This window comes from Amblyraja radiata, chromosome 3 (assembly GCF_010909765.2).
Source record: "Amblyraja radiata isolate CabotCenter1 chromosome 3, sAmbRad1.1.pri, whole genome shotgun sequence".
Classification (NCBI taxonomy): domain Eukaryota; kingdom Metazoa; phylum Chordata; class Chondrichthyes; order Rajiformes; family Rajidae; genus Amblyraja; species Amblyraja radiata.
Window position 1 is genome coordinate 22,284,371 of NC_045958.1, and position 12,243 is coordinate 22,296,613.

The following is a 12,243-nucleotide window of genomic DNA, read 5'->3' on the forward strand; positions in this document are numbered from 1 at the left end:
TGACTGGAAACGGTTTCCCCCTTACCCCCCCCCCCCCCCCCCCCCCCCCCCCCCCCCCCCCCCCCCCCCCCCCCCCCCCCCCCCCCCCCCCCCCTCCCCACCACATAAAAACATACCTGGAGACATTAACACATACATTTAGACATACTAAAAAAACAAATAAAGTCGAAATGACGGACAAACTACTGGCGAGGCTTCCACGCGCGGCACCACCCGAGCTTGTGCCTGGACTTCCTATATGAACCTGCTTTGCCAGACTGCACAAGATCTGGTCTTCGGTAGATTGGGACCTCTCCAGATTCATCCAAGGCTTCTGGTTAGGATGTAACACTCGGATGGTTTCGATGGGAACAGATTCCTCCAAACATTTCCTTATGAAGTCGGTAACAACCATGGTGTATTATTTCAGGTCTGTCCTTGAGCAGCGCCCATTCTACCAACTCCAAGCAGTTGCAGTCGTTCCTCTGCCTCCTGGCCAGCTCTCTGCAATCCTCACCACTGAAGCTGCAGTGTTCAGTCACTGCCTATACACGGGAAGGAGCAGAGCCAGATGATCTGATTTCCCAACATGAGATTTGGAGCATTGGGCATCTTTAATAGTGGAGTCGCAAAGGTAAAGGGTGTTTGATTCTATTGTGCTTACAGACACATGCTGGTGTTAGTTTGGAAGTGACTTCTTGTGGTTCTTGTCCTGCTGGACCTATCTGCCGCCTTTGATACAGTGGACCATGGTATCTTAATATCTCGGTTACAGCACCTAGTGGGCATTTGTGGCAGTGCCCTGGGATGGTTCAGGTCTTATCTGGCAGACAGAACTATGTGTGTAAGCCTTGCTGGTTTTGAATCCTCCTCCGCACTTCTGTCATATGGAGTTCCACAGGGCTCAATTTTAGGGCCCCTGCTTTTCTCACTGTACTTACTTCCTCTGGGTTCCATTCTTAGAAAGCATGGCATCTCTTTTCACTGTTATGCTGATGATAGCCAGCTATATATGCCGCTGAGGAAGGAAGATGCTTTTTCTGTCATATCACTTCTGTCATGTCTTGAGGACATTAAGTCCTGGATGACCCTAAACTTTCTAGGATTTAATGAAAAGAAGACAGAGGTGATATTGTTTGGTCCCAATGGCTGCCGTGAACCTCCCCCTGTTGACTTGGGTCCCCTGGCACGGTATGTGAAGCCAACAGTTTTAAACCTGGGTTTTAGGATGGACAGTGATTTTAAATTAGATCATCAAATAGGCGCGGTGGTAAAGTCCAGCTTCTTTCACTTAAGGCAGCTGGCAAAGGTGAAGCCCATTCTTGAGCGGCAGCATTTTGAAACAGTAATCCATGCCTTTATTACATCTAGGCTGGATTACTGTAACGCACTCTATTTTGGAGTTGCTCGATCTTCACTGGCTCGTCTCCAGTTGGTTCAAAATGCTGCTGCTCGCCTTTTAACTGGAACTCGAAAGAGGGAGCACATAACGCCAATTCTGGCCTCCCTCCACTGGCTCCCGGTGTACTTTCGAGTTCATTTTAAAATTATTTTATTTGTTTTTAAATCTTTAAATGGGCTCGCCCCGCCTTACCTCTCTGAGCTGCTTCATCCAAACGCTCCTGCCCGGTGCCTCAGGTCAGCTGATCAGCTGCTCCTGGAGGTACCGAGGTCTAAGCGGAAGCTCAGAGGGGATAGAGCCTTCTCTGTTGCTGCTCCGGCACTCTGGAACACTCTGCCGTTGCACATCAACAGGCCCCCTCACTGTCCATCTTCAAAACCGGTATTAAAACACATTTATATTCCTTGGCTTTTAGATACATAGATACATAGAAAATAGGTGCAGGAGTAGGCCATTCGGCCCTTCGAGCCTGCACCGCCATTCAATATGATCATGGCTGATCATCCAACTCAGTATCCCGTACCTGCCTTCTCTCCATACCCCCTGATCCCTTTAGCCACAAGGGCCACATCTAACTCCCATTTTGACCCTGCTTGAGACTTTGCTCCTGTTTTAGTGCTTTTAATGTTTTTAATTTTATTGTTTTTATTCTTTCTTTTAATGTTTTTTGTCGTGTAATAATTTCTTGTCCATGACTAGTCATGTACAGCACTTTGTGGCAACAGTGGTTGTTTTTAAAGTGCTCTATAAATAAAGTTATTATTATTATTATTATTATTATTATTCACATTGACTTTTTTGACGCCTCTGGCAATCAGAAAGACACCAGGGTACACAGACTAGTTATTGTTGACTACTGTGTGCAGTTCCTCCGAGGTTAGTTGATTTTCTGGGGCAGGATGCAGACCCTGGTCATAATGATGCAGGTGAATTTCCTTGGGAAGTAGAAGGGACTGCACTTCACTGCTAGATGTTCCAGGTACGGAGAGGAGTTGGACTAGACAGCTATGTCTGAGCACAAAGTGTTTACTATTTCCATTCCTGTCTTTTCTTGATGCCGACATCCAGTGTATACTATAAATGTAGGATTTGGGCTGAAGGTCAAGAGAGCTGGGGTTCAGGCAGGTCCCCCCAAAAAAAGACCATAGCAATTCCTCATATCTCTTTTCTCAAGCTGCCTTTTCCCTTAAGTCCTTGACCGTATCTTCTAGAGACTGTACATTGGCCTATAAAATGCTGTTGGGGTGGGGGGGTCATAGTCCCTTATTTGCAGGCCACCCTGCCAACCACATTTTCCAGACACAATGGAGAACTCCTTGGCGGTTCCAGGTACTAAACTCACCAAGTTCTCAAGTTTGGGGAATTCCCGGCCACCAGGGATTCTCTTGTCCTTGGGAACCCGGATAATAAGGCAAGAGTTGATTTGCATTATAACCAACTTCTTTAAACACTTAATCAGAATGGCATTGCTCTATGCAGTTCCAAATTTGTGCTGTTCGCATTTCCGTCATGAAACTAACTGCTTCAGAGATTAAGCAGATGGAATCAGATTTACTTCACATTGACTTTCGTAGTTTCATGCAGTTAATGGCCATCATATATGACAAAGCCCATTCATTTGAATGGGATAATTGACCTGGATTGAAAAGTGCAAGTTTGCAGCTGGTTATTAGTTTATTTAATCATAAATGCTTGTAATTGATTTCCATCACTTCAAAGATTTAAGGAAATTATTTATACAAGGGTGTGCAGGGAGTACAGTGGTGGTCAAGTACAAGTTTGCAAGAAAGTTCAAGCATAAATCCACTGTGAATTTACAATCTACCCACAGTAGTCCATCATTTGGGCACACTGTAGTCTGAATACACCAATTCCTTACCATTTAGTAGCAAAGCCAATGGACTATGATTATCTCTAAATTTAATCTGCACATCTGACATGCATAGGAATCCACCTCAATTTCTACACCGACATCACTGCTGTAGGTAATCAATGATTATCGGAATTCATAAACCTTATGCCGGCATAACAGATGAAATTAGTATTCAATGTGCAAATTAAGTGCTCCAAATGTAATTGATTGATTCTGTTACAGGTTCCTTGACCAATGTTAATGAAAGGCTTGACCATACTCATAAGTGGTACTCCTATGTCTTTCATTTGTTTACACTAATGGAAACTATGAAACTCAAAAATAAATCTATGAAATCAATGAACTACAAGCTTGCTAACTTTTTTGCTCCTCAAACTAAGACATCAAGAGCCAGAATAAGATTTTCAATATCCTTTCTATGACCTTCACCAAATAGAAAAGATGCGTCATTTAGTCATAGGTAGGGAACTAAAAACTCCATATGGACTTCGAAAACTTTCTGGTAGTTAAACCATTTTCATAATACTGGCAAATGCATTCTGTCCTCTAATAGTAGGGTGAGATATAGATCAAGAATATTTCCAAGGACTTCCTATACAAATCCTCCCCAGGTTACAGCACAGTTCCGTCCCTGTGAACTGTTCTATGCAGACAGTTTGCAAACTGGTAAGGCAGCCGTGAACTGAATTCCCTTAGTAATCCCTTAGAAGCCACTAATTCTATATCATCAGTCTCCCAAACGCTCGTTCACATGTATGGGCTGTACACAAGTTGGTCGTCATAAACTGGGGAGGACTTGGTAAATTATAACAATGGTATATATAATTGAAGGACTTCACAGAAGAAGTTCTAGCAATCTAGTTGTCCTCGATACATTAATCTGCTGAGACAGAAAGCAAATTAGATCATAAATGATTCTTAAGTTTAAGAATTTGGAAATTTCAATGGAGTGCAAGAGTAGCTCTGCAGAAAACATTTCTTGGCAAGGTGAAGGTCATAGAAAGGATATTGAAATACTTTGAAAATCACTCTGACAAAATGATGCACTCTAGTGAAGTTTCAATGTACCTAATGAAATATTGATAGCCTTCCATTTAAAACACAACTTTTTGATTTTGTAAAATTATATTTTAAGAATGTTTAAAATAGTTTGAAAACCCCCTGAAACATTAACACAAATTCGTGACAAGAACATTTGAAGTATTTTGTGTGATCACAAAAGAAATGGAGAACACAGATATATTATTACTTATTTATTAAATGCTCAAAATTCTTAAAAAAATTAGTATAAATGATTTCTTATAGAGAATATAGACAAACCACTCACTCAAAACACATACTCAATGCATTATCAGATTTCAGAGCAAATAGCAATTGGTCTATTTACTGACCATTGGCAATTGTTTAAAAGGAACATTCTGTACAGCTGTCTTATTAATATGGAACCTCAGCATTCAAACAAGATTTTTTCCTAAGGTGATGGCTTTTTCCTTGGGCAAAAATATTCAACCCAGTTTAAGTTTAAATTTTTTTTGCTACCATGTTTGTCATGTGTAGTCAGGCACAGATTCTGAGTGCTGCTCCAGCTCCTTAGTCTCTGCTGTGTGATGCAGGTGCTGAAGGTGCTGAAAAGCCCTTATGCTCATATTCAATGCAGGATGTACTTTGCAAACACCTGCCTCTCCAATTAACGAAAGACCACAAACGCCAAAGTACGCATGCAATGCATCTGGGAAAAAAAGACAAAAATGTATTCTGGATTAGGGGAAAATTGGAAGAAAATAATGACATAGGATTTAAAAAATGGATGAAAACATTTAATCTGATCATAACTGATTTTTTCTCAGAGAGATGTATTTTCTAATTTTAACTTTTCCTCTCTCCTATGATTGACGAAATTAAAAAAAATGGCATCTCCAAATGGAAACCTGCTTTGTTTATATCTATTCATACCCCAGTTATTAAATTTCAATTTTACCTGGATGACTATCCGGCCATTTTGCAAATCCCCCAACAATGCGATCCTGGGTCGACAAAATGTAATTCCTGTTTTTCTCAAAATTAGTGTACTGGAAAATCTGCAGAAGCTGCAAAAAGTTTTTTTAAATTGCATTCACCATTTGAAAAATTATTTCCATGTACCAACATACACATTGTACTATAACGGATTATTAAAACAATTACTGCTCTGTGTTTTACATTATCATGCTAATCTGGGTTCATCTCGTTTAGTACGTCATGGTCATGTCACTAGAATATCTAGCCGCACTTTAATTCTGACATTCAAAAATAAAAATATAAAGTTAAAGTTAATACAAAAGCTACTATCTTCTTATAGGTTTGTAAATATACTCCTATTCTCGCCCAAAGCAGGTTTATAAACTACAATGACGCAGCGGTAGAGTTGCTGCCTTACAGCACCAGGGACCCAGGTTCAATCCTGACTACGGATCTGTGAGGAGTTTGTACGTTCTCTCTGTGACCACATGGGTTTTCCCCGGGTGCTCCGTTTTCCTCCCACATTCCAAAGACATACAGGTTGTAGGTTAATCGACTTTGGTAAAATTCTAAATTGTCCATAGTGTGTAGGATAGGGCTAGTGTACGGGGGTGATCGGTGGTTGGCATGGATTTGGTGGGCCAAAGATCCTGTTTCTGCGCTGTATCTCTAAAGTCTGAAAGTCTAAAATACCTGCAGCCCCTGCTCTTTGGGCTTGCCACCTGCAGAAGTCACCTGCCCACACTTACTTGCCTTTGCTGGATGCGGGAAGCTCATGAGCTCATGAGAGGCAAGTGGGAAGAAGTTGATTCCTACAGAAGATAACCACTCATCAATTTATTACAAGCTGGCTTATAACTGGGGTGAGATTTGCAGATGGTAAGGATGGTACCCTGTCACTAGAGCAGAAATTCTGATGATGGGTTGGCAAGGTGTTGGAAGGCAGAAAATCCCTCAAGTCAGTCATTTTTCCTTGGGGTGGCAGATAGACAGTAAAAATCAAGAGCTTTTGCAAGAACTAGGTTACTGCCATCAACTATCGATCTACCCATTTCCTAAGCTAGATCAAGGCAAATCATCCAGGCCTGTATGCTCTATATGAACTTTATAGAACTTAAACAAAACTAGATCTCATGAAAGATGCTTCACTACAAGCAAAATTCCAGTTTTTTTAATTACCTGTAAGGTTGCACCAACCCAAAAAGAGTAGCAAGTGTCTACAGGTTTATTGGGTCGTCCATGAAAACCATTCTGCTGTCTCATTATACACCACCGCCTTATTCTATTTAACTCTTTTTCAGAAAATACTTCATTCAGTTTTCCCATCAGGCAGAGTGATGCGATGGCACAGAAAGTAGATCCACCTGTTTATGACCAGAGGAAAAGAGCACAGCTTGTTTAAAAATATAGATCAATGCAGATACTCTTGATGTTTCATTTCACAAACAAAATATAGCCACATAAACAAGTCATAGCTTTGCTAAATTTGCATTAGGGAGGATGTGGAGTATGATGAAGGAATTGGATTACAATTTTGACAATATTAAATTATATAAAATTAAATTAGTGTTCTCATAATCCTGGGTGCCCTTGTACACAAAACAATGGAGGTTCATTGGTGGTGGGTTAGCTGGCTTCTGTAAAGAGGTGGGTGGCAGAAGAATGTGAGTGGGTGGGATAGGGGAGCGAGTTGGTGGGTATTAGTTGTAGTGACAGATTTTTATATCGTTTCAAGGATTTAGTCCTTTCGTCACTAATTGAAGACAGGGGATCAGAAGATAATCGATACGCACCCACGAGCTATTCAATGCCGTCGAAAGATAAATCTTCCAAACACAGTCTCTTGATTAATAGTTTATTTATTGTTATAGTAAAAACAGTAAGATATTTATCCAAACTTCTTCTCGTATAAGTACATTTTAATCTTACTCGTGGTCATACTCGTGCATGGTCGAAAGCTGTGACCTCTCCCCATGCTTCTTCAAACTAAACTAACTACGAGGGAGTCTGCGCGAGAATCCCAGCCGCAAACACACCTCAGACTACGTATAAATCCCACCCACATAATTACAGGCAGATAAAATTTAACGGTATCTAGTTATAGTTATAACATACTGAGTGAAGCTAAACGGCTATTAAATTAGTGTAGATGGACACTTGATAGCCAGCACAAAACAGTGCCCCGAAAGGTTTGCTTTTGTGTTGCATGACTCCGTAATTCTAGGAATCAACCACTTTTCTCGCTCAGCGTCTTCTTTTTCCATTATACTTCTCATCACAAAGGTGTCTCAATTTCCTTTCATTTGATACTCAAGAGGAGTATCAAATGAAAAGAAATGCAGACAATTCGGTAACAAATTGCACTAATCAGTTTTCAGCTAGTTCTTGATGTTGCTGTACTGATGGATAGCCAAGTCTATCCCCCATTGCTGGCAGCTGATGGGAAGCGACTGTAAAGTGGGAAGTGGCTGTAAAAGGACAGCGCCGCTGGTGGGGGAGTGGGGGGGGGGGGGGCGCGGAAGAGTTCCTGTCACAGCGTGTGGGGTGTCTGGCCCGGGTCAGCACGGCCTGTACTGAGGGATAGCCAAGTCTATCTTTCTTGGCTAACAACCTAACCTTCGGCCTCCAAGACGCGGGTAAATTTTCGTGCCTTATTTTTGGGTAAAAAATAGCATCTTCATTGCCTGGAAATATGGTAGTTTATTGTCACTACTTGTTTTCTGTGCAATTAAATATTCTCAATCCCTATCGATATATTACTTCTCATTCTAGTAGATCAGTCAAGTAATTTGCCTTTCATAAATTCATGCTGACTTTGCTCATGATGTTCTGTTACTACATTGTTCACGTCAGATTCTACCATCTTCCTTATACTGATGTTGTTGGTCGTCCCCCTGTTTTCTCTCTTCCTCCCATGTTAAAGAACAAAGACAAATTTGCTACCCTCCCTTTGAAAAAAAACGATTCAAGAATTTATAAAGTTTTGCAAAACGATAATCAGAGCAGCCAGTACCTCTAAAAATAAAATGGCGTGAAGTACTGAATAACTCAGCGGGACAGGCAGCATCTCTGGAAAAAATGGATAGGTGACATATCTGGTCCCAACATCACCTCTCCATGTTCACCAGAGTTCCCAATCCAAAACGTCCCCTATCCATGTTCTCCAGTGCAAATCATGGAGTTTCTGTAAACGAATAATATGAGCAAGTGGATAATTTAATTTCAGAGATTTTATTTGCTCCTGGACTTACATTTATTTGTACACTTCAATTTAATTTGGGCTACAGAACTTGTGAAGAATTTGGCATGCAGGAGCTACTTTTTGTTATGAAGCATTTTGGATCAGGTAGTATTTCAAACAAAAACCATTTTGAAAATCATTCCAAACACATAAAAAATCAATTTACGTGGTAAAAAACAATTATATTTTCACTGTAAACAAGTGCTTACCGTGTGATTCCAGTCCAGCTCCTTGTGCGAGTCCATTGTCATATGACTAGGAAAAAAATGTAAATGTATTTCACAAATATAACAGCAATATGTACTTTTATAAAGTGGAACAATACAAGTGCAGTAACACAAGAAAATATGATACTGCTAATATTTTAGTATTGAGTTCTGTCAACACTAAAAAATGTTTCATGTTGGCTCATATGAAATTCAAAATTGTTGATGCTGTGACAATCTTTTCAGTTTACAGATAACCTATGCTTATCATCTTAAATATGTTCTCTCCTTATCTGCTTGTATGGGGTGGAAGATTGCAACCTTCACGTGGTCCGCCCTGTTTCCACTAATGCAATCAACTCGACGTGCACAAACGGAAGATCAAATAGAACAAGTTGTCCAACAACTTTAGGCTGTGCACGCCACACGAAAGAAGAAGATCTGCTTGTATTACTACCAATGTCTTTAATTGTTGGTCTCTCATCCATTCATCACTACCTACAATGTTGAATGATATTCACAAGAAACAGATGATTTCTTGTTGTATTTTTCCATGCAGGATTTCCAGAAAAAAAGGGATGAGGAGCTTGGGGCAAGTATGTGGGGAATGAGCAAAAGTGAAGAACAAGACTAAACCAAAACAAGAACACTGTACAAGCAATGATGATCAATTTCAAAGAAACAAAATACGCCAATGAATGTTTGCGCAAAAACAGAAACATTGCAGCTACACTTTTTTTTTGATGAAATGCCTGATGTTTCAATAGTACTGTATATCATAAGTTAACCTTTAACATGAAAATGTGTTGATGTTTATTATAATTCCAGGACAGCACAAGGAGCAGGAGTAGAGCAATTAGACCTTCCACCTTTCTATGTCATTAAGCTGACATTCTACCTCAACTTCACATCCCAGCAAACAATTAATCAACAGAATTTCTTGAATATGCTTCACCATATCTGTAGCTTAACAGAGGCAAGAATTTCAAAGATTCGCATATGCTGAAGGAAGACATTTCTCCAACCTCTTGACTTAGGAGGATGAGGGGACACCTCATTGAAACTTACCGAATAGTGAAACGCCTGGATAGAGTAGATGCGGAGAGGATGTTTCCTCTAGTGAGAGAGTCTAGGACTAGTGGTCATAACCACAGAATAAAAGAACGCCCAGTCAAAAGCCACACTCTCCCCACAATACAAAGCACTCCTGCAAAATGCACCAACATTCAATAGTGAAAAGGTCACTAGCCAATCAGTTTCTTGGTCCTCCAAAATATTCCAAATAGCATTTAAACTGGAGGTGGTGGAGGGAGGACTTAAGCCAGAAAGGGTTTTGGGGAAGAAAGAGCTACCTTAAATTTAGTTGCATCTGGTTGGGTAACTATGGGAGGGTGAAGACTATTCCATGCTTTAATTGTGAGGGGGAAGAATGAATTGCTGTACACATCTGTCTTGGTAGCTGGTATCTCAAATTGGATCGAATGCCCTCGTCTGCTCCTAATTGGTTTGGGTTTGGTGTAGGTTTTGTAATCTATGTCGAGCTGGCCATTTAACATTTTGTAAAAACAGGTTAAACGGTGAGCTTCACATCCGTCTTGGAGAGGGTTCCACCCCAGTGAATTCAGAAGTTTGGTAACACTCGCTTCTCTCTCATAGGTATTAGTAACAAATCGAGCTGCCTGTCTTTGGACAAGTTCAATGGAAGAAATGTTTTTATTTGTGTATGGGTCCCATGCTGCAACTGCGTAGTCCAAATGAGGTCGAACGAGGGTGAAGTACAGCTTCTCCTTGACAGAAGTTGAACAATGATGAAAGTTGCGTCTCAGAAAATTTAGGACACCTGTTGCTTTCACCGTTGCATGAATGGGTTGCAGGGTTGCGTCCTCAGCCCCCTACTGTACTCCCTGTACACACATGACTATGTGGCTAGGTTCAGCTCCAACTCTATAATCAAGATTGCTGATGACACTGTGGTGGTGGGCCTGATCTCCAATAACGATGAGAAGGCCTACCGGGAAGAGGTGGCTGATCTGGCACTCTGGTGTCAGGACAACAGCCTCCTCTTGAATATCAAAAAACCAAGGAGCTGATCGCGGATTTTAGGAGGGCACATCATCCGAGGACGTACACACCATTGAAGATAAATGGGGATACTGTGAATAGGGTGAGCTGCTTTAAATACCTGGGAGTCCACATCGCCTTTACCACCTCAGGCAATTGAGGAAATTCAGAGCGTCTCTGAGGATCCTCTAGTGCATCTACTCAGCGGCTGTGGAAGCATCTTGTCCAGAAACATCATGATTTGGTTTGGGAACTGCTCTGCCCAGGACAAGATGGCTCTGCAGAGAGTAGTGCGTTTTGCCAATCGCACTATGGGAACTACACTCGCCCCCCTGCAGGAACTATACAGCAGAAGGTGCAACTCCAGAGCCAACAAGATCATAGGAGACCCCTTCCACCCCAGCAACGGAATGTTCCAACTGCTACGGTCAGGCAAACGCCTACGTTGCCACGCTGTGAAAACGGAGAGGATGAGAAGGAGTTTCTTCCCAGAGGCCATTAGGCCTGTAAACTCCTATCTCACTAGGGACTAACTTTACTGTACCATTTTACTGTTGTGTGGTGTCTTTTTAAAATTGCTGTTTTTTCTTTTTTTCCTCCTACAAATATGTAATATGTGAATATGTGTTTCTGTTCCATTGTGTTTTGTAGTTTTTTTGTACAATCCGCAAGCATTGCCACTTTTCATTTCACTGTACATCTCGTATGTGTATGTGACGAATAAACTTGACTTGATGAGTCTGACCATTCCAACGCAGATCGTTCTGTAATTTGATGCCAAGATACTTGGTTTGTTTGGATTCAAGGGTGGCACCAAGTATATTTTAAGATGTAACGCCTGGATTCCTCTTTCTGGCAACACGCATGGTTTCACATTTGGAAGGGTTGTACTTGTGACTTTTTCATGGATGTCATTTATGTAAAGCTTTGTGTGCAGTTTTGCTTGGATAATATAATGATCGCTAATTCCAGCACATGATAAAACTTCCGAAATTAAATCTGGATGAGATGTGAACAATAAATCTAAAGTATTTTCGGTGCCACTTGTCTCATCACGCCAGTGGATGAAAAAAGGAGTTGCGTTATTGATCAAGGATAACATTACGGCAGCAACCCAGATGGCATGACTGAAGAATCATCCAGCGAGACTACATGGGTGCAGTTAAAATCGCCAACAGTCCCTTCCTTCTTTGTGTTTTAATAGTACGTGTTAAATATATGTTTTTAGTGTTCTTTAGCTTGTTTTATGTGGGGAGTGGGGGAAACTTTTTCTAATCTCTTACCTCGACTGAGATGCAATTTTTTTCCGTATCGTATCTCCTTCCGTACTGCGGCCTAACATCGAGGAGTTGGCGACCTTTGTTGGGAGACCGATTTTGAGAGCTCTAACCGTGGGTACTTGCGGACTTTAACATCACGGAGCTCGTGGTCTCTGGTCAGAGACCGAATTCGAGGACTCCAAGCTGCAGGAGCTTCGACCACC

At 41.2% G+C, this 12,243-nt stretch overlaps 1 protein-coding gene across 1 annotated transcript in view; it reads right to left on the reverse strand.

Annotated features, from left to right (window-relative positions):
• Positions 1 to 4,492: 4,492 nt before the first annotated feature.
• pggt1b (protein geranylgeranyltransferase type I subunit beta) overlaps positions 4,493 to 12,243 on the reverse strand; it is a 41,221-nt gene continuing 33,470 nt past the window's right edge. The window contains exons 6-9 of the mRNA XM_033017448.1: positions 8,703 to 8,748; positions 6,432 to 6,616; positions 5,233 to 5,341; positions 4,493 to 4,983 (exon numbers count right to left, since the gene is read on the reverse strand). Coding sequence (XP_032873339.1) covers positions 4,802 to 4,983; positions 5,233 to 5,341; positions 6,432 to 6,616; positions 8,703 to 8,748 — 522 coding nt within the window. The 3' untranslated portion in view covers positions 4,493 to 4,801. The remainder of the gene's footprint in view (positions 4,984 to 5,232; positions 5,342 to 6,431; positions 6,617 to 8,702; positions 8,749 to 12,243) is intronic.